This window comes from Petaurus breviceps, unplaced genomic scaffold (assembly GCF_028583685.1).
Source record: "Petaurus breviceps papuanus isolate PSGF00001 unplaced genomic scaffold, PetGlider_PUasm1.0 428, whole genome shotgun sequence".
Classification (NCBI taxonomy): Eukaryota; Metazoa; Chordata; class Mammalia; order Diprotodontia; family Petauridae; genus Petaurus; species Petaurus breviceps.
In genome coordinates this window covers 3,938,291-3,959,091 of record NW_027186331.1, presented here as the reverse complement: position 1 = coordinate 3,959,091, position 20,801 = coordinate 3,938,291, and the positions used below count along the sequence as shown (strand labels likewise).

The 20,801-nt window shown below is 61.9% G+C and overlaps 2 protein-coding genes across 3 annotated transcripts in view; one reads left to right on the top strand and one right to left on the bottom strand.

Moving 5' to 3' along the window:
• LZTR1 (leucine zipper like post translational regulator 1) overlaps positions 1 to 16,786 on the top strand; it is an 18,544-nt gene extending 1,758 nt beyond the window's left edge. The window contains exons 4-20 of one of the 2 annotated variants that reach the window (XM_069100891.1): positions 125 to 204; positions 724 to 832; positions 1,221 to 1,304; positions 1,919 to 1,976; positions 3,700 to 3,839; positions 4,012 to 4,213; positions 5,068 to 5,178; positions 5,998 to 6,090; positions 6,542 to 6,640; positions 10,969 to 11,131; positions 11,398 to 11,567; positions 12,179 to 12,335; positions 12,697 to 12,823; positions 13,029 to 13,178; positions 13,501 to 13,606; positions 13,772 to 13,852; positions 15,388 to 16,786. In XM_069100891.1, coding sequence (XP_068956992.1) covers positions 125 to 204; positions 724 to 832; positions 1,221 to 1,304; positions 1,919 to 1,976; positions 3,700 to 3,839; positions 4,012 to 4,213; positions 5,068 to 5,178; positions 5,998 to 6,090; positions 6,542 to 6,640; positions 10,969 to 11,131; positions 11,398 to 11,567; positions 12,179 to 12,335; positions 12,697 to 12,823; positions 13,029 to 13,178; positions 13,501 to 13,606; positions 13,772 to 13,852; positions 15,388 to 15,504 — 2,047 coding nt within the window. In that variant the 3' untranslated portion in view covers positions 15,505 to 16,786. The remainder of the gene's footprint in view (positions 1 to 124; positions 205 to 723; positions 833 to 1,220; positions 1,305 to 1,918; positions 1,977 to 3,699; positions 3,840 to 4,011; positions 4,214 to 5,067; positions 5,179 to 5,997; positions 6,091 to 6,541; positions 6,641 to 10,968; positions 11,132 to 11,397; positions 11,568 to 12,178; positions 12,336 to 12,696; positions 12,824 to 13,028; positions 13,179 to 13,500; positions 13,607 to 13,771; positions 13,853 to 15,387) is intronic. The other variant, XM_069100893.1, reaches the window with a different exon arrangement.
• Positions 16,787 to 17,048: 262 nt separating this feature from the next.
• Positions 17,049 to 20,372, bottom strand: THAP7 (THAP domain containing 7). Its single transcript, XM_069100894.1, has 5 exons — positions 20,261 to 20,372; positions 19,939 to 20,018; positions 18,479 to 18,634; positions 18,261 to 18,401; positions 17,049 to 17,971 (listed from the first exon to the last, which is right to left on the bottom strand). The coding sequence occupies exons 2-5, from the start codon at positions 20,016 to 20,018 to the stop codon at positions 17,404 to 17,406; spliced, it is 945 nt and encodes a 314-aa protein (XP_068956995.1). The 5' UTR covers positions 20,261 to 20,372; the 3' UTR covers positions 17,049 to 17,403.
• Between the last annotated feature and the right edge of the window lie 429 nt (positions 20,373 to 20,801).

Here is a 20,801-nt window from a genome sequence, read left to right as displayed (position 1 = left end):
CCTGCAGCCCAGACCTCCAGCCTCCCTGGGCCCTTTCACCCCATCCCTACAGAATCCTGTTCTCTTTATCGGGGGCCCTGGGCCCTCCGTGTGGGCACTGAGGGCTCTCGCCCCCTCTCTCTAGGGCCTTCACCACGGGCACACCACCAGCCCCCCGCTATCATCACTCCGCCGTGGTCTACGGGAGCAGCATGTTTGTGTTCGGTGAGGATCCCCCTGCCGGGCAGCCCAGGAGGAGCTGCCAGGAGTGTCAGCCGTTTTATGCATCGGGATACGGGGCACAGTGAGCAGAGGGTGTTAGACCTTGTCCTGGGCCCTGCAAAGCCCCCAGGGTGTGCCCTCGGCCCCAGGGAGGACTCAGCTTTCCTGCCGGGCTCAGAGGCTCAGCCTCCTTCAGCCATCACAAGGGGCCCCTCATTAGCCTGAGGCTGCAGGGGCTGCACAACCCCACGGGAGAGGTATCTCCAGGAGTGAGACCAGCTCTTCCCTAAAGACTGTGCCCAGCTGTGCTTTTGTTGGATGTTTCTGGTGACAAGGGGCTCACTCCTTATCCAGGCTACAGTTCTCTCTAGATCGTAGATTGAGACACAGAAGGGGCCCCAGAGGCCTTAAAGGGCACGAACGAGGCCCAGAGCCTCCCCTCTGTCTGTGGGGGCAAGGCACCCCCTTGGCCTCCATCTGGAGGAGGAGCCAGGCCCGGCTCACACAGCTCTGTTTTCACAGGCGGCTACACAGGCGACATTTACTCCAATTCCAATTTGAAGAATAAGAATGACCTGTTTGAATACAAGTTTGCCACTGGGCAGTGGGCAGAGTGGAAGATTGAAGGGCGGTGAGTGGCAGCCCCCCCAGTGGCCCTGCCCTCCTGCCAGGACGCCACCCTTGCTCCTTCCACGCCCACTTGCTACCACACCTCCTCATCCAGGCCCTGTCTGCACTGTGGCAACTGCCCGCCCCCTGGCCTCCTGCCCTGTGGCTTCTCCCTCCTCCATCCCTCCCATCCGTTGCCCCAGGGGGCACCCCCCTCTGACAGCTGGGCAGGCGCTCTGTGCTCTGTTACTAGAAGGCAGCTGGTGGCTGGGGCTCAGAGCGCCAGCGCTGGAAGCAGGAGGATCTGAGTTCAGATCTGGCACGAGCAGCAGGCAGGGTCCTGTCCCTGGGAGGCCGCGGCTAGTGGCCATGAGGTGACCTGCTCTCATGTGTCCCTCGGTTCTCCCCAGGTTACCGGTGGCGAGGTCAGCTCACGGGGCGACTGTGTACAGTGACAAGCTGTGGATCTTTGCCGGCTACGATGGCAATGCCCGGTACGTGGGCACGGGGCTGGCCCCTCTGTCCCGGGGGCTGCTGTGACAGAGTAGCCTTGGCTGGCTTCCCCCCCCCCCCCCGGGGTTGGTTCTACAAGGGTTTTGGCATTTCTTCTGTGTTTAGCAAAGGCCTCGCTTGGCCCCCTGCCCCGCAGGAAGGCAGGACCCCTGGGGAGCTCTCCTGCCCCGGGGGGAAGTCGAGGTTGTGTCCGAGCAGGAATCTCCTCGGCCACTTTTTGGAGAGGGAGTATCCAGGTTTTGTCTGAGACGGGAAGCTCATTACCTCTTGGTGGCTTGTTCCATTCTGTCCCATCTTGGTTCTTGTCTGGGCTGAAGATCACCCTTGTGCTCCCATCTGGGGGGGGGGTCTGGGCCCTCCTGGGGTGACTGATGGAAGCAGCCTGCTCTGCTGTGTTCTTGGTCCTGGCTGGGTGGTGGCTGGCTGGCCAGGGGGTCCCTGGCTCTTGCTACCATCTCTGCCCCCTGCTGGGCTGGCTCCTTTCCTGGCCCGGTCCAGTCCCTTCTGGGGGGGGTCCCTGTGAAGGTGGCAGCCTTAGCTGGGTCTGGCACTGAGGGTGTAACCACCTGCACCCTTTCCCTTCCTCCTGATCCAGGCTCAATGACATATGGACCATTGGCCTTCAGGACCGAGAACTGACCTGCTGGGAGGAGGTGAGAGGCCTGGCCTTGGCCCTTCTTCCTGTCGGGCTTGGGTGGAGGGGAGAGAAGGAGCCCGGGTGCGGATCCTGTCTCAGACACAAAGGGCCTGACCAAGACCCCCAAGTACACAGGGCCTCAGTTTCCTCACTGGTAGCACGGGGCTGTCATGACACTCACAAAGGAAGATGGAAATAGCTCTTCCCACCCTGTGCATGCGGCCCTTGGGTCCCTAGATGAGAAGGAAGAGGAGAAATCCCACTGAGAACAAAGCAGTTCTGGACAAGCTCCTTGGGGCTCTGGGGGCGGGGGGAACCTTGAAATGGGTCTCGAAGGAGGAGAGGGATTCTCTGAAGCAGAAGGGAGCAGGAACGGTGTGCCAGGCACAGGGACTGGCTGGTGCAAAAGTGTGGAGATGAGAGATGGAGGACCTGCGAGGTCAGAGGTGGCAGAGAGTGGAGGGCGTCATGGCCGGCGAGTCTGGAAAGGGAGGTTGGAACTGGATGGCGGATGGTGAGGGGCTTAAAAAGCTGAGCAGAGGCGCTTCCGGATTGTCCTGGTGGCTGGGGAGCCGCTGGCGTTTGCATTACTGTGTTGTGATGATACTGGCTTGGCTTTTGGGAGCGACTGCTGTGTGTGAGTCATGGGGTCGGGCACCACATGTGTTCGCATCTGGTTCTTGCAACAGCCCTGTGAGCATGCACCGTTATTGTTATGCCAATCTTATGGTTGAGGAAACTGAGGCAAACAGCAGTTAAGTGACTTGCCTAGGGTCACACAGCTAGAAAGCGTGAGGCTGAATCTGAACTCAGATCCTCCTGCCTCCAGCTCTGGTGCTCAGAGCGCCGTGCCCAGGTGTCATGGGAGGGCACTCCCTGGGGCAGCGGATGGGTGGGACAGAGCAGGAGGCCTGGGGGAAGGCAGCCACCTTAGTGCGGGCAGGGCCTGGATGAGGAAGGAATGATGGTGCCGTGCTGGTGCGGGAGGGTAGGGCCCTGGGGGGGGGGGCACCTACTGTGTGCTTGGTGCTTTGCACATGGTCTTGTTTGATCAGGACAGCCCAAGGAAAGAGGTGTTGTGATCCCTATTTTTCAGTTGAGGAAACTGAGGCAGGCAGTGGTGCAGTGCCCTGCCCAGGGCCCCAGCTGGTCATTGTCTGACTGGGGATGCAGGATGTGTAGACCTGGGCACTCTGCATGCAGGTTGTCCTTGAGCACAGGAGGCCAAGAGAGGTCCCGGCTCAGACCCTTGGTGGCCCCACAGTTCAGGGCACAGAGGAGGCTTAGGAGGAGAGGCCCAGATCGCAGAGGGCAGCGTGTCCAGTGCCCAGGCACATTGCCAAGGACGTGGTCTGAGAGCAGCCCCTCAGACTGGACTGTGCAGAGATCCTGGTGCCTTTGGGCAGGCAGGAGGTGCCTTGCTGGCCTGATCTGGGCTGCCCAGGAGGGGCCAGGGGGCAGGAGTGAGCCTGCTTACCCATGCCTGGGTCAGAGGAGGTGGGGGGCGGTGACAAGGTCCCCCTGAGCAGAGCAGGGACGAGGGCACAAAGGGGGAGGACGGGGCCAGCTACCGTGCCCTGTCAGCCGTGGGCGGGGGGGAGCCTCTGACTTTGGAGCTACTCACGGGACCTTTACATTGGGAGGCCTTTGGAACAGGTGGGGGGCCCGTGCCTGCCCGGCCCCTATGCTGGTTGGTGACCCATGTGCCGACAGCCCACTTTGTGCTCCCTCGCCCCCAGATCGAGCAGAGTGGCGAGATCCCACCTTCCTGCTGTAACTTCCCCGTGGCCGTCTGCAGGGACAAGATGTTTGTGTTTTCGGGGCAGAGCGGAGCCAAGATCACCAATAACCTTTTCCAGTTTGAGTTCAGAGATAAAGTGTGAGTGTGGCCAGGGGTGGGGAGGGCTCCCAGGAATCCTCAGGCTCTGCCCATTCTCTGGGGGTCAGGCACAGCGCCAGGAGGCGCCATCACTGACTTGGGGCCTGCAGCCCCCGGAGGGTCAGGGACCTTGATGTCACGTGGGGGTTCACGTCTGCTCTCTGTCTCTTAGCTGGACCCGGATTCCCACGGAGCACTTGCTCAGGGGCTCCCCGCCGCCACCACAGAGAAGATACGGGCACACCATGGTCGCCTTTGACAGGCACCTGTACGTGTTCGGGGGTGCAGCTGACAACACCCTCCCCAACGAGCTGCACTGCTATGACGTGGACTTCCAGACGTGGGAGGTCATCCAGCCGAGCCCCGACAGCGAGGTGAGGGGTGTAGTGGGGACTTCTGGGAGCCGAGCCCAGGCAGGGGGGACCACGGTGAGGTTCTGAGGGAGAGAGGAGGAGGAGAGGTCTCTGTGGCCGCCCCTCCCTTCCCTGAGGGTCAGTGGGTTTCAAGCCCTTCATCCTGGAGAGTTCCTGGGGTCTGCATGGGGGGGGGGCACCCCGCAGTCCCAGAGCTGCCCGTGTCCCGCCGGCTCTGCCCCGTTCCCACGTGGCTTTTCTCCGTGGGGGCGGGGCTCACTTTCTGTCCCAGACCACTTGACTTGGCCACGTGTTTGCACGGGGCTTGGCTTTGCTCCTTGACACAGAAGCAGACCTGGGCCCGTGCACATGGGCCGTCGGTATGTGTCTGGGCAAGGCCCCGCCTTGTGTCCAGAGAGAGGAAAGGGCTTGACCGCTGTGCCGCAGGGAGTCAGACACAGCAGGCATTGGGCACTGGCTGTATACATGAGCGGCGAGGTGGCCCCTCCCCTGATGGCGAAGGCCACGATTGGTCCCTGCAGACTGGGCTGGCCAGGCAGGGGCCTGGTGCTCGGGAAGAGGCAGAGGGGGCCGGGTCTGGGCCAAACACGGCAGGGCGAGTTCCGTGCCAGCTGTGGGGATGTTAGAGCCAGTCAGTCCAAGCCTCTCCTCGTCCTGAGGAGGAAACTGAAGCCAGGAGAGGAAAGGGCCTTGCCTGAGGACACGGCAGATGGGCCCGGCTCACATGGCCTCTCCTCCCCCGTCCATCCCCCTTTCTGGCTGTGGAGGAGCCTGCCCAGGCCTCTGCTCACGGGACTGGAAGCTGGGCCTCAGCTGCGTGTCCCTCCCTCCCTCTCTCTCCTCCTGTCTCCTAGCTGCCCAGCGGGAGGCTGTTCCATGCGGCGGCCGTCATTTCAGATGCCATGTACATATTTGGTGGGACAGTAGATAACAACATCCGGAGTGGTGAAATGTACAGATTCCAGGTACCTGGGAGAAGGGGCAGGGCCTGGGCAGGCCTCTGTGCCAGTCTGCCCGGCCCGGACCTCCTGGGGGGGGCTTGGCCCTGCTGTGGGGCCCTGGGGCCCCCGGAACAGCAGACCAGAGGGGGCTAGGACCCAGCAGAATACTGGTGCCCCCCTTGGGGGCTGAGAGTGAGAGCTGGGTGGCTAGATGGTGATTCCTGCCCACCAGGCAGGCTCCATCCTCCGCCCGGGCGTACCAGGGTCTGAGATGGAGGCCCAGGTTTGCCACTGACAGTGGGAGAGGAGGGCTGGGGTGTCATGGGCTGGACAGTGCCTGGGGGGGAGGGCGCTGCGTCCTAGAGGTCTGCGGTCCAGAACAAAAGCTGTCCTCTGGCCTTGGCCCCCATCACTTCACTTTAGGGGGGTGTTGCCAAGCAGGGGCTTGGGGGCTGCTCTGGGGGAACATTTCTGAAGGGCTGTCCAAGTGAGAGGGGTCAGCCTGACTCCTCAGGGCTCTCTGGGATAGGAGACAGGGCTCAGGTCGGTAGAGAAAAGGACTTTTCTAAGAATTAGAGCCACCCGGAGGTGGAACAGGTGACTTGGGGAGGTACTGAGCTCCCGTCCCCTTCCCTGGGGACGCTCTCTGTTGAGGTGTTGGGGCAGGGGAATCTGTGCTGCTGGGTCTGGCGAGAAGGTTCCTCCTTGCTCTGGTTCTGTGATCGGCTGTGCGCTCAGACCCAGAGCCCTGGGGAGCCCGCGAGCTGGTCACGGTTCCAGAGTGGGTCAGGATGGTGTCGAGACCTCGCAAGACCTGGGACCAAGGGGGCCTTTGTCTTTCAGTTTTCTTGTTACCCAAAGTGTACGTTACACGAAGATTATGGCCGCCTGTGGGAGAGCCGCCAGTTCAGCGATGTGGAGTTCATTCTGGGGGAGGTGGGTGTGTGGGGCCCTGGGGGCCCTCCCAGGGCCGGCCTTGCCCTCTCCTGGCGCCAGAGCACCTCTCCCAGCTTCCCCTGAAGGCCTGATGGGTAGATCCCAGGGCTTGGTGCTCTGGGGCTGTGAAGGCAGATGTGGCCGTGGCACCGTCACCCTCAGGCCGTGGGGGTGGAGGAGCACATTGGGTTGGAACCCGGCCAGATGACCCGAGGGCCATCCCCCTCATGTTGCTGGTGAGGACAGAGTGGCAGGTGACTTGCCCAAGGGCACCCAGGTAGCAGTGGTGGGCAGAGGCAGGGCTGTCCCTGGCATCTTGGCACTGACTGCAGTCTGGCTGCTCACCAGTCCCCAGGATGGCTTCTGCCCCCTTCCCTGGGCACAGGCACCTGCTGGAGGAGGGCACCTGGGGAGCCTGTGGAGCCTGACGTGGCTGCTTTCTTTGCATCAGCAGAAGGAGGAGCGGGTGCGAGGGCACATTGCAATTGTCACGGCACGCTGCAAGTGGCTGCGGAAGAAGATCATGCAGGCCCGGGAGCGGGTGCGGCAGGTGAGTGTCTCCTCCAGAGGGCAGTAGGCTGCTCAGTAGTGCTGATCTCCACCCCTCTGAAATCCCAGACAATGTGGGCCCCACAGTCACTTCCTTACAGGCAGCAAGGACAGAGAGTGGGGCCCAGAGACCTGGGTATGAATCCTGCTTCACACTTTCACAGGCCTGAGTGTCTTCATCTGTGAAATAGGCACAGGGGCATCTTCCTGAAAGGGATGTCATCAGGACCCAGTGAAATCAGTGGATGGCCTACACTTTGCAGTTAAAGACTGAAGGGCCTGTCACTTACTGGTCCTTCCTCCGAGGTTCCCCTCCCCTAGCTCGGGCATTCCCTGTCTGAGGCCCCTCCCAGCTCTGACTCGATCTCTGAGATGTTAGCAGGAGGGACAGAGGCCCTAGGGATCCCCTTTCAGCAAGCCTGGGCAGCTGGGCCAGCCTCTGTCTCCACCATGTCCAGAATGCAGGCGGCTTTCTCTCAGGACGGCTGGCCAAGGGGTGCCTCTTCTCATGGCGAGCTGTCAGGTGAAGGGATTTAGTGTGAAAAAGTAGAGAAGAGTGTTGTGAGGCCCAGGGGGGCGTGTGACTAGTGTTAGAAGGAGGTGGATGGGGTGTGTGTGTATGTGTGCACATAGTATGATGTGAAGAAGGTGAATGGGAAGGACCAGTAAACACCGGCAGCCAAGTCAGCCTCTGAACGTGTGAGGGAGCCCCTTGAGGGCGTGATGTTCTCCGAGTGGGCAGAGGAAGAGGGGACCAGCCGAGCTTGGTCCCTGCCCAGGGCCGTCGGGGGCAGTTTTCTAAGAATCCAGAGGTCTGAGACGTGACGGACGGCCTCCCTGTCATCCCCTTTGCTGCCTGACATGTGGAGAAGTGTTCTTGTCACTCTTTTCCGTCATGTGGCAGAGGTGCAAACAGCTTGAGATGGCAAGAAAGAACCTAGATGGAGACCCTTGCCAAGGGTCACGACTCTGAAGATGCCTGTGTGGATGGTTCTTCCGTGTCTGCCACCCATCGAAGGCAGGGCTCTGGACAGAGACACAGCTCTAGTCCCAGAGGCAGTGCTTCCTGAGCATAGCCATGGGGTGTCTGGGTCATGGCTTTGAGCATGGGTGTGGCCAGGGTCCTGGCCAGCCAGGAATGGAGTGCACCAGCTCAGTGCAGCCGGGCAGAAAACACGTGACTTTTCTTTGAATTCAGGGCCCCATCATCTCCAGGGCCTTCCTCTATGGGGGCCTTGGTTTTCAAGGTCCTTTCCAGCTTCAAAACAGCCATTCTATGATCCTGTGCAAAAGGCCTTGAACCTGAAAAGGAAGAAGGGAGATGACTGTCTATAGGGTGAGCCACCACCCTTTCCTACTGAGTTTTCAGCTGAAATTTCCAGGAGACAAAATCTGCAGAAGCAGCCAGTGATAAAGTGTTGGCGTCCATGTGCGAGGTCCAGAGGATGGGCCAGAGCAAAGCCTGGTGCTCCTAATGCTTGGGTGCCTCCGTGGGACCAGTCACCTTGTGAACTAAAGGGGGAGATGTGTTGGGAAAGGTGGTCTGTTAAAGATCATTTCCTGTCAGAAAGGGGAGGGGGGAGGGGATGTTTGAATGAACACCAGTGGCCACCGAGAGCAGAGCTGTTGTCGTGGGGGATGAGACCGGAGAAATAACTTGCAGCTTAGCATTCTGGGGCCAGATGACTCCTGTCAAGCCCTGTTTACTGGCGAGCTCTCTGCCCGCAGCAGCCTAGGGAGAGTCATTGGGGTTATGAGTGCCCAGGAGAGAGGCAAAACTCTTGAGAATGGAGTTTGAAGACATCAGGAGCCCCATTCCAGTGTGGAAGCAGAGGGTACTTTGCCTGAAGAGACAAGCTCAGGTGTTCATAAGATGCACACGGATCATGGCGGCAAGGCCGGGGAGCTGAGCAAGTGTGGTTCTTGAAAACTGCATTGGGAACACTAATGCCAAGAGGGAGCCGAGCCGAAGGGCCATTGAGGTGGGCTGCTTGGAGCGGGTGGGATGCCCATCATGGAAGATGTCTGGCAGACCTGCTCATGGGGGGCATGGCTACTCTCCATTAAAAGCCAGATTTCTTGGATGGAAAGACAGAGCCAAGAAAACCTTGGCTGCCAGGCTAGCTCAGGGGGTCCGGTGGGGCCCCATTCTTGGTCCTGGCTGCAGTGGTGGTGTCTCAAGGGGAGTCTCAGGTGACACAGCCCTGAATGGGGACGGGTGTGGACCTAGTTTTCAGAGGACCTGAGTGTAGCGTGTGGATGCAGGCCAGCAAGCTTGCTTTGGATGCCTGGTCAAGGCCAGTGGTCTCAGGCCAGACTTCTGCTGGGGTCATTTGCTGGGTCCATTGGGAGAGCCCTGTTGATAGAAATTACCTCAATTTTTAGTGGAGTGTTTCACCTTGTGTCTCAAGATGTTTTGATGGAAGAGATGGAGGGATGTGGGCCCAGCAGCGATATGATGGGTAACCTGGTTCAGCGGCTGAGCTTCTGTCGGCCTGAAAGGAGGAGGATCTCCTGGTCAGTGTGAGTGCTGTGCTGTCGGACATCTCGTCAGGGCCTTGGATGGAAAGCCTGTGTGAGATGCAGGCCACGTTTTTAACGGGGGGCAGCAGTGGACAGATCCAGAGAGTTCAGCAGCGTAGAATTGGCAGGGGGTGGGAAATACCGAAGAATATACAGAGAAATACAGAATCAGACAAAGGACTTCACAAGTATGTATTAGAGGCAGCCTGCCCAGCAAGCTGGTGAGCGTGTGGGCGAGGGAGTAAGTGGGCAGGTGAGCAAAGGAGCAAGTGAGAGGAACAGTCAGCCAGTCACGAGCCAGCCGGCCGGCGTGGCAGCCAGCCTGCGTGGGAGCCAGCCTGCTGGTGTGGGAGCCAGCCTGCGTGGGAGCCAGCTAGCTGGTGTGGGAGCCAGCCAGCCGGTGTGGGAGCCAGCCAGCTGGTGTGGGAGCGAGCCGGCGTGGCAGCCAGCTGGCGTGGGAGCCAGTCGGAGTGGGAGCCAGCCAGCTGGTGTGGGAGCCAGCCAGCGTGGGAGCCAGCCAACGTGGGAGCCAGTCAACGTGGGAGCCAGCCAACGTGGGAACTAGCCGGCGTGGGAGCCAGCCAGCCAATTAGCGAGGGCACGAGTGAGCAAGCAGAGGAAGGAGTGAGTGAAGCAGGGGGGGCATGAGCCAGTGAGAGGGCACATCAGGTGGCAGAGGGGGCCTGCCAGTCCGTCCGTGCTCTCACTAGTGGCATTTTCCTGCCCCAGTGCTCCAGAACCTTTGCCTGTCTTTGGGTTCTCTGCAGGTTGGAGGTGTCCAAGAGTGGGCTGAGCTTTGAGATCAGCTGATGGGAAGTTGGAGGAATGGGACGTGCTTGGAGGCCAGAGGGAAGCTGGGGGAGACCCCAGCAGGCAGAATTGCAAAAGGGCCAGTTTGAGCTGGAGATCAGAAAGTCCAGGAGGTGCTGGGAGCTGTTCCAGTGGGGTGGGCTGTCCTTGGGGGGCTGCCCTTACAGGATAATTTATTGGAGTGTGGACGGTCTCAGGAGTGTCCGACATCCTGTCTGTCTCTGAGATTCTGCCCTGCTGAGGCCTGTCTGGGCACAGCATCCTGATTCAGCCTGAGGGCCCCCCAGAGACTGTCTTGTCCATGCTCCTCAGGCCCTCAGGGGATCCCCCGCTGAAGGTCTGGTACTCCAGTGGTGGCATTAGCTGGTCTGCATTGTCCCAACCTGGTTGTGAATCAGGGTTTTGGGGGACTGGGGCGCAGATGGGGAGGGAGGCATTTTTGGCAGCATCAGGACCATGGTGCCAGTCACATGGCCTTCCAAGCCTCAGTTTCTGCTTTTGTGATCAGGAATGTTTCTGTACCTGCCAGGGAAGCGCTTTGTCGGGGGCGGGGGGGCACCTCCGGTGGGACCTCTCCCTCTCCCTGGCCGGCTCCAGCCCTTCCCTTCCCACCTGAGCCTCTGCTCTCCCCAGCACCTGCTCCTTTCATGCTCCTGTCCCATGACAGAGACACGCACACAGTAGGGATTCAGGGGAATTTGGGGCCAGGGCGAGAGCAGCTTGGAGGCGGAGGGCTTGGTCACCTCTTCCCTCAGAGCCTCAGTTTCCTCACTTGTAGAATGCTGGGCTGGCCAAGACAAGCCTCTGGGGCCCTTCCAGCTCAAAATCCAAGATCCTGTGAATTTGGTACAGGATGGGCTTTGGTGCCTTTTACATAACACAGCCCTGGGAGAGCAAGGGGGTGGGTGGCTCCGTTTCACAGATGGGCAGACTGAGGCTGCAGGACTTTGGCTCTGAAGGCCGCTGTTTCCGCTTCCTCATTTTGGTCGTGTCTAGAAGTCGAGGCCGGAGCTTGAGGAGGAGGGGCTGGTGGCCACAGGCGGGAAGCCCCCTCTGCCGCCTTCGCTGCTGGAGGTGGCGATCCGCGAGGCTGAAGCGCAGCCCTTCGAGGTGCTCATGCAGTTCCTGTACACGGACAAAATCAAGTACCCGCGCAAAGGTAGGGCCTGGCTGGGACCCCAGCCCCGCCCAGACCTCTGTGACCTGGTGGTGGGAGGCCGTGTCTGCCAGACACTGGGGGGCAAGGAGACAGATGGACAGACGGCCCCTGGGCCTGGAGCTAGGGGAGGCAGCCGTGAGCTCCTAGGGGGAGGGCTGTCCGAGGGCCGCCTGGCCACACACCAGGCAGTGCAGTGGTTAGGGTCCTCAGGAAGCCAAGGTGGGTGGAGCAGGGGGCACCTCAGCCTGTCCTTTGGTGAATGCCAGGACATGTGCACGAGGTGCTGCTCATCATGGATGTCTACAAGCTGGCACTGAGCTTCAAGCTGTGCCGGCTGGAGCAGCTTTGCCTGCAGTACATCGAGGCCTCTGTGGACCTGCAGAACGTCCTCACGGTGTGTGAGAATGCCAACAAGCTGCAGCTGGACCAGCTGAAGGTGAGAGGTGCATGGCTGGGTCCTGCCGCCTGAGGAGGGAGGTGCATGGCTGGGTCCTGCCGCCTGAGGAGGGGGGTGCATGGCTGGGTCCTGCTGCCTGAGGAGGGAGCCTTCCTCTGTGGGGGCCTGGGGTAGAGACCATAACTTTACCCCAGTAGCACCCCCCACCAGGGGGCTGCTTTACAGGGAGGGAGGGGCTGCTCACATGTTATAGGAGGGGGGGGGGAGAGGAGTGGGGGCTGGGCGAAACAATGGTTAAGAGAAGCGGGGTCAGTGTGGACAGTTGGTCTTCGAGGTCTAAACCAAGACAAACTGCTTCCATTTAAACCTGGGGAGATGCTCACTTTATGGGTGGGGGGGTGGGGGAGGGCAGAGGGAGGGGGCACATTCAGAAAGGTCTGGGGGGAGGGGAGAATCCTCTTCCATCAGCGGCCTGGGCCTCTCAGTGAGCAATGTTGGGGCCACCGTCAAAGGAGAAGGACGGGGCTGGAGCAGGACCCCGAGGAGGAAGGGGTGGCCCCAGGCCCGCCTCCCAGGCCAGGCCTGGCAGCCAGACGGCTGGGCCTTCTCCATCTGCCCCCTCTTTCCTGTCTCTCATCTCTGGCCCGCAGGAGCACTGCCTGAATTTTGTGGTGAAGGAGTCCCACTTCAACCAGGTGATAATGATGAAGGAGTTTGAGCGTCTCTCGTCCTCCCTCATCGTGGAGATCGTGCGGAGGAAGCAGCAGCCGCCCATCCGGGCCCACTCAGAGCAGCCAGTGGACATAGGTAGGCCGTGGCCCCTCCCTGTGGGGTCCTCCCCCCCTCCCCCCCACTGCGATCTGCCAAGGCACATCTGTGGCGGTCGTGATGCCCGTTTTACAGACAAAGCCCAGAGGGTGTCCCTGACGTGCCCATGGCTGCCTGGCCAGGATGTGCAGACGACGGGAAACCTCCCTTTGTGACTGCTGGGTGTGGGCTGAGTCCCAGCCTCTGATGGCTACGCTCTCTCTGGGTTGTCTCTGGTGACCATGAAATGACCTTGAGAAGTCACCCCTCCTGTCCCCTCCCAGGTGGGAGCCCAGGCTCAGGGTCCCCCTGACAGGGCCCCACGACTGTGGCGCCCCCATGACGCTCCTGCTTCTTGTAGGGACCTCGCTGATCCAGGATATGAAGGCTTGTTTAGAGGGGGCAGGGACAGACTTCTGTGACATCACCCTACTCCTAGACGGTCATCCCCGCCCGGCTCATAAGGCCATTCTGGCCGCTCGCTCCAGGTACTGGACAAGAGAGGACATGGTCCAGGAGGGAGGCAGGAGACACAGCGGGAAACCGCGTGGTGGGGCTCCAGCCGAAGAAGAGGAAGGGGCCTGGCCAGAGGGGCCTCATGCTGGGCCTGGCTGGAGGGGCCCCCGCACTGGGCCTGGGCTTGGATGGTGGTAGGGGTGGTGATGCCGGCTCCAGGGCCTTCTTCCTCTTCAGTTACTTTGAAGCCATGTTCCGGTCCTTCATGCCTGAGGACGGCCAAGTCAACATTTCCATTGGGGAGATGGTCCCCAGCAAGCAGGCCTTTGAGTCCATGCTCCGCTACATTTACTACGGGGAAGTGAACATGCCCCCCGAGGATTCTCTGTATCCTGCTGCTCCAGGTGGGGAGGGCAGGGGGCTCAGGGGAGCCCAGAGTTGGGGGCCTGGCCCTGGCCCCGCCGTGGCACACTGGGGCATCTGGACCTTTCCTGGGCCCCTTCCTCGGCCTCCGGGCCCCTTGTGGCTGGACAGGAGGCCCTGTCTCTCTCCATGGCACTCGCTGGCCCCATCCATAGTGCTTTCTGCACGAGCCCTGCTTCCATCTCTGCAGCTCGGTCTGCGTTAATACCAAGCACAGGGGACCCAGCGAGGCCAAGAGCGCCAGCGCCCCCCAGGAGCAGGCTGGCTTTCCTTAACCGTCTCCCAGCTATCTTTTTGCTGCCCCTTATTACTACGGCTTCTACAACAACCGGCTCCAGGCCTACTGCCGGCAAAATCTGGAGATGAATGTGACGGTGGAGAACGTGCTGCAGGTATGGGCCAGTGGTCAGAGGGCCCCCTTGGTGACGCTGGGCCCCTCGTGGCTCCTCAGGCATCTGGCAGTTGGCAGAGGGTGCCCCTCGTGGCTCCTTGGACATCGGGGCTGTTGGCTGAGGGCGCCCCTTGTGGCTAACGCAGACCCCTTGAACCTCTCACAGATCTTAGAAGCTGCCGACAAGACGCAGGCCCTGGACATGAAGAGGCATTGCCTTCACATCATTGTACACCAGTTCACCAAGGTTGGTTGGCTCTTTCCTGGGGTTTGGGGGGTCTGCTGCCCACCCTGCCTGCCCTGGCTCTGATGGCCCAGTGCCCCGGCAACAGACTGGAAGGAAGCCTTGCGTCTGCCGCCCAGAACACACCCTCCGTCCCCAGATCTTCTGCTCCGGTCAAGGCCCTTGGGGCAGCAGGCCTGCCCCAGCTGCCAGTCACTGGCCTCCCCTCCCAGAGAAGGCCACAGGGCCAGATGTCTCAGCTTCCCTGGGGGGTAAAGTGGGCGCAGGTTGAAGGCCTCCTCCCAGCTGGGTCAGGAGGAGGAAGGAAGGGAGGGAGGCCCCAGGAGGGCAGCGGTTGTGGGATGCTGGTAGTGACTTGTGGGGGACCAAGAAGACCCGGCCATGAGGAGACCCCACGGGCAGTGGGCAGGTCGTTGAAGTGTGGGCCTCACTGCTGCCCTGACATCCTGCCAAGCAGCTGGGCCCATGCTACGTGACAGCCCTCACCCCAGTGGGCTTGGGAAACTCACAACAGGGGAGTGGGGTTGGCAGGCCTGGCCCTGGGCAGCCGTTGTGGTCCATGACCATCGAAGGGGAGGCCTGGGAGGTGGGAGGTGCCTGTGGGTGACTGGGGCAGAGCTGTGAGGACACCAGGCTCCCAGGGGCTGCTGGCTCCTTCGTGGTCTGGGATGGGCCACTGTGCTGTAAGCGCACCTCCCCATGCGCAGGCCACGCCAACAAGCGTGCAGCTGGAAATCGTACTTGTGAGCTAAGCCATGTAGTGGGTTCCAGAGAAGGGGCAAGGGGGCAGCCACGCCCAGGGCCCAAGCTGCCCAGCTGCAGGCTTACTAGCCATGCTCCCAGTGAGGCCCAGAGTTGGGACTTCCCTGAGGGTCCCAGCCAAGCAGGCAGGGTCTGGACGTCCTACAAATAAATGTGCTGCTGCTGTACCTCAACGTCGCTGCGGGTGGAAATGTCCTCCCACACCCTGGGCTCTTTGGGCCTGGCTTCCCCCAGTGGTCCAGGAGGGCCCCTGCTGGTTGGGCTGGGGGCCGGCAGTTTTCCTAAAAGGGGTAGAGTGGTTTGTGGCCTTGGCTGTGAACCAGACCAGAGCTGAGCCTCCGTGGGGGCCACTGTCACAAAGAAGGGAGGGGATACCTGGGGGAAGAGGGAGCTGGCAAGAACTACCCCTTCATCTTACAGATCAGGAAACCTTGGGGAAATGACAGGATTTGAACCCAGGCCCTTGTTCTGAAGGATGGACCGTGTGTGTGTGTGTGTGATGACTTTGGGTAGAGAGGAGGGTGTGTGGGCACACGTGCTCTGTGGGTAAGAGTGTGTGTGACACTGCTGTGTGGGGCCGCTGCCCCTTCCCCCATCTCTGCCGTTTCCTGGGGCCCCCAGCCCCTCCCTGGCAGGCCTAGGGGTTTTCAGCCCCTTCTCCTGTGGGAAAGTGAAGAGAGGGTTACCCCCACCCCTCGGGGCTGCTCCAGCTGTGACCCCTGGGATCCCCGCTCTCTGCTGAGGCGCCTGTAATTCCCTTGTTGCTTTTCCCAAAGGTTGCCAAGCTGCCCAACCTGCGGGCCCTGAGTCAGCCGCTCCTCGTGGACATCATTGAGTCTCTGGCCACTCACATATCTGACAAGCAGTGTGCTGAGCTGGGCTCCGACATATGATGCCCCCACAGACCCCCTCGGCCGTTCAGTGGCGTTTGCCAGAGCGGCCTGGGCAGCAGCACAGATGGACAGGACCCTGCTGGACAGGACCAGGGCAAGGGGCCCAGCTGCCCTGGAGGGCATGCCCCCCCCCCAGAGCTTTGGGGGAGCCCTGGGTGCCAGGCCTCAGGCCTCTTGGTACTGAACTGAGCCTGTGCCCAGATACTGGGCAGAGGCACCTTAAGAGACTAGAATTCAGTAATCTGAAAGATGATTCAGAGGAGTAAACTTTGTACCAGTTTTGTGCCTTGGCATCCCTCAGCCAGTGAGTGAGCCTGGGCCAGCTAGCAGGGAGGGAGGCCTGTAGTGCCCTCGGATCCCTTCCCCATGGCCAAGGATGAAGGCTGGGCTGGACAGAGAGCAGCAGCCTGGCTGGCTCTCCTCACCAGAGCCTAGCATTTGGGGCCAGGTGACCTCCTTCAGTATGTACCTGGCTGTTGTCACTGCCCTGGCCCAGTCAGGGCAGCCATGGGTGACCAGCTCCTCTCCATGCCAGTTCTGTGGCTGATGGGTACACACAGCGCCACCTTGGGAGGCCCAGCCTTCACAAATGCCACGTCACCCCTAGGCATGAGGCAGGGGGAGGGTCCACATGGGACAGTCCACCAACTGATCAAGCAGCGGTGGTGACGTTGCCCCTATCCCTGTCCTTCCAGGCCAGTGGGTGTGGCAGCCGTCACTCATTCCCTGTCCCTACTGGGCCTCAGAGTCAGAGCCCTGGGGCTCCTAGGCTGCTGAGACCTGGAGAGGTGGTGGAAGAGGCCTCAGCCAGGAGGGGCCCCTGGTTCCCAGAAGCCGTCCTACCTCCTGACAACAGCTCACACTTCATGAGAACTTTGGGTTAAGTTGGAGGGGGAAGCACCACTCTGAGAGGGGAGGGTGGTCACTGCACCAGTTACCCTCTGCCCAGGGGGGCCCTCTCATGATGCTGGCTTCTGCTTGGAGCTGCCCCTTGCAGGGCTGGGGCCTAGACCTCCTCCTTGCCTTCTTTACTGGCTTGGTTCTGCTTCCAAAGGCCACACGTTTGGGCTGAGCTGGCCCGGTCTTTGGCAAATCTTTGTTAATGGTTGTGAAGTGTATAGTTTTAAAAATATACCATTAACCACACTGGGGAAATGTGTACCTGGATTACCAGGTTTCAGCACAAATGAACTAGCAAATGCCATTCTTATTGGCCCATTTACCTGTCATTGAGGCTTCTGAACTTGTCACGAAAACATAAACACGTTTGAATCATTCAGGACCCTGAGTGAATGAAGCTCTTTGGTCAGCAAGGGCCCAGAGGCACCTTTCCTAACCAATGGCTGTTCTCAGAAAGAGAGAAATCTACCCAGGAGGCTCTGGGGAAGGATGCTGACAGTGGAGGGTATGTGCCCTGTGTGTGACACCATACTGGTCACTTCCTAGGAGCAGAAGATGGCGGGTACTCCCATGTGCCATCAGAGCTGCCCCTCCTAGGAGGGGCCTGGCCCCGCTGGCCGGGCACTCAATAACTCAGGGAAAGCTGGGGCTCCAGCATCTTTACTCGCCATCAGGGAACAGTTTGACATGAGAATGAATGAACAAAGGCCCAGCTTCCAGCTGGTTTTTCCCCTTCTGCGGTCCATAGGAGAGGCCCCACAACCGGCAGCCCTGGGCCCCCTCGGCCTGCACCCAGGCAGGGGCAGCCAAACCATGCCTGGGGGAGGGGAACAGAACGAGAGATTAAGATCACAAGAAAACCCCAGAAAAACAAGCCGAAGGCTTGAACTGGACACTGGTGATGTCCAGGTGGCCTCAGGCAGGGCCCTCAGTTCCCCACCTGCCCTGCAGGGCAGGCTCCTAGGAGAGCAGCTGCCCAGCAGAAGGGATGTAGCCCCTTCACTGCAGCTCGAGGCCCTGCAGCTGCTCCTTCAGGGCCTGCCTCGCATCTGCCTGGGTCCGCTTCTCCCGCACCCGCTCCTGCTGCAGCCGTGCGATCCGCAGCCGCAGCCGCTGTTCCCGTCGCTTGCAGGCCTGCAGCTGGCGCTGGGCTTTGTCCAGGGCATCCAGGGCCGCCTCTGCGCGCCGTTTCCACAGCAGCGCGCTGCCCACCTGGTAGCTGTGCTCATTCTGGATGTAGGCCCCGGCCGGGGGTGGCAGCCGCAGCATGTAGGCCGAAGGGGAGACGGGCCGAGCTGCCGACGGGGAGGGTTCCCGCTCTGGGGATGGCGGGCTCCCACAGCTGGCTTCATCCCCTTGAGGCTCCAGGGGCTCCAGGAGGTCGGAGAAGGGGCTCACGAGGCCACTGGGGGCTGGTGAGGGAGGCAGAGCCGGCAGGCTCACTGGTGGAGCGGGGCCTTCCGGGGCAGGCAGCTCCTCCCCAGGAAAGCAGGGGACATCGACGGGAGTGGGCCCGTCCACCAGGGTGTTATTCACAGGGGGAGGGGGTGCCTGACCCGCGGAACAGCTGTGGAGGAAAATGTCAGGGCACAGATCCAAGGACTCTCTTCCCCCAGGCTCCTGGAGAGCCAGAAGACCATCCCTGCCCAGAGCCTTGGAGACTTGACTTGCCCAGTGCCTTCATTTCACAGATAGGGAGACTGAGGCTCAGAAGGGAAAGGACTGGCTCAAGGTCATGAATCCCGTCAGGGCAGATGCAGGCCCAGGACCCGGGGGTCTGCCATTGTTACCACCCCGTTTCTCCTCTCTGGCCCCTCCCCAGGGACCCTAATGGGAGACAATCACAGGAGACGTACCGGCGCCTGCGTCTCCTGAGTCGGCTGAGGTCGGGAGAGCCCGGGTGGTACCCATGCGTCTTGGCCTTCGAGGTCCGGCGCAGCTTGGAGAAGGACTCAAAGATGGTGGGGACGGCCCCTTCCTTCAGCCGATGATACCCACTGCCGAGAGGGGAGGGTGAGCCCGGGGCCCACGTGGGCAGCCCCGCTCCCGCCCGGGCAGTGCCCTCCTTTCCTACCTGATCCCCACCAGCTCAAAGCAGTTTTCCTCGAAGTGCTTGGAGCAGAAGTAGATGTACTCAGACGCGGGGTCCCACAGCCCCTGGCCGCTGGGGTCCAGCCGCCGGCAGTTGGCCAGCCAGAGTCCGCGCCGAGGGTTGTCCTTCTTGGGCAGCCTGAGGGGAGCCCCGCCCCCACGGCCCTTAGGAAGGCGGCCCCAGCTGGGCCTGCCCCTGCCACCCCAACCTCCTCATCTGGGAGGGAAAGCCAGGGTCCACGGGAACCACCCACCAGTGGGGGCCTGAGGCACCGGCTGTGCCTAGCTAGACAAGCCAGGCTCCTCCCGCTGTGTGCCAAGGCCTGTGAACCTCAGCGTCCTCATCTGTAAAGTGGGCGCAATGGCAGCCCGGGCTATAGTGAGGCTCGGTCTGGGGAGGGAACGCGAAGCACAGGGAGTCTGCCCACGCCAGGCACCTGTGGGAGGGGGCCGGGAAGGGCCTCCTTCTTGGAGTCTGGGACAGGCAGGGCAAAGGCTCGGAGGCTGGAGATGAGAAACAGAGAAGGCCTGGGGTGTGGACACGGCAGGTGGTGGGAAGGGCAGGAACGAATAATGCGGTCTGGTCCCGGGGCGCTGTGGGCCCTCGCTGGGGGGCCCTGCGCTGGCGGCCACGTGGTCAAAGAGAAGGGCTCTGGGCCGGCCATGGGGTGGAAGAAGCCGCGAGGCTTGGCACGGAATGGGGGGGTGTGGGGCTCGGGTAGCCCCAGGCTCAGTGCTGGGCCCCCGGCTGCGTCCTCAGCAGGGATAAGCTCTGCGGTCACCACGGGGACTCCTGGATCCGTGTCCGGGAGGCTCCATCATCCCTCACCCCAGGGTCACGCCCCTACTGCAATAAACCCAAGGGCCGGCCCGTGTGGGATCTGGCCGGCCCGTGTGGGATGTGGCCGCCGGTGCGGGAGCTGGCCGGCCCGGCCGCCGGCGATCCCCGGCCGCCAAGCTGCGCCAAGGCTGCATTTCCCATATGCCCCTCCTGCAAAAGGACTGTAAGCTCCCGGAGGGCAGGCCGTCTTCCTCGTCTGGGATCCCCGGGCTTAGCCCACGGGTGGACGGTCAGACTGGAAGCTCCCAGAGGGAAGGGCTGCCCTTCACCTCTCTTTCTAGCCCCGGGCCAGTTAGACGGACTGACTGTAAGCTCCTTGAGGGCGGGGCCTCCTGCCTGGCACACAGTAGGCGCCTAATGAATGGCTTCTGGCTGGCCTCCCTTTCCCCCAGCCCAGCCCCGGCTCTTCGCGCCCGCTCGGGGACCCAGGGGAAGCTCCCCGAGGACAGGCGGGCAGACCCGGACACACCACCGCCCCCTGCTGGACGCGAGCTCGGCTGCCCCCGCGCAGGCGCAGAACGCGCCCGCGCCGTCGGCCCCGCCCCGCGCAGGCGCAGCTCGCACGCGGCACGCAGGCGCCCATCGGGCGGGAGCGCGCTCACCTGTGGAAGGAGATCCCGCGGGTCCGGGTCTCGCGCGTGTCGCGGGTGCAGCAGCCCGCGGCCGAGCAGTGCCGGGGCATCTGCGGGAGGAAGGACGGAGGGGCGTGGCCTCAGGCGACGCGGGGGGGGGGGTGTGTTGGGGGGGGGGGGGGGGGGGGGGGGGCGCCCCCCCGCCGCCGGGGGGGGGGGGGGTGTGTGTGTGTGTGTGTGTGTGTGAGGGTCCTCCCTCCGCCTGCTGCCGCCCCTCCCCTCCGCCCGGCCTCGCCCCCTTCCTCCCCGCCCAGGTCCGCCCCCGGCCCCTCTCCCCCTCGGCCGCACTCACGGCTCCTCCATCGCGACGTCGCGAACGTGATCTCGCGAGAGCGCGCCCACCGTTATTAGGGCGGGCAGGGGCGGAGCTTGCGCCTGCGCAGTGAGGCTGGGCTGTCCCAGGATACCGCAGGGCGGCTCGGAGAGAGCGAGGGTCGGAAGGCAGGCGCAGATCGGGAGGGGGCGGGGCCGCACGATGATAGGGCGGGAGGGGAAAGGGCACTGCCAATCAGAGGGGCTGGGGCGGGGCTCCGATGGTGTAAGCCCCTCCCCGAAGGGGGCAGGCATTTATTTAGTGCCTAATGCGTACCAGGCATTCTTCACGCTGGAGGGCAGGTGCTGATTTTCCCCGTTTTACAGTTGAGGAAACTGAGGCAGAGAGGTGCTGTGACCTGCCCAGGGTCCCATTTATCAAGCAGGGTTTGTGCTGAACGCAGATGAAGGCGCGGGGCTTGCGCTAGGAGCCTAGCCTGGCAGGGGCGGCCAGCATACCGCAGGCAGGTGGGATGGGTCCTGAAGCAGGGCAGCAAGCTTCTTTAAGACTCCCGACTCCA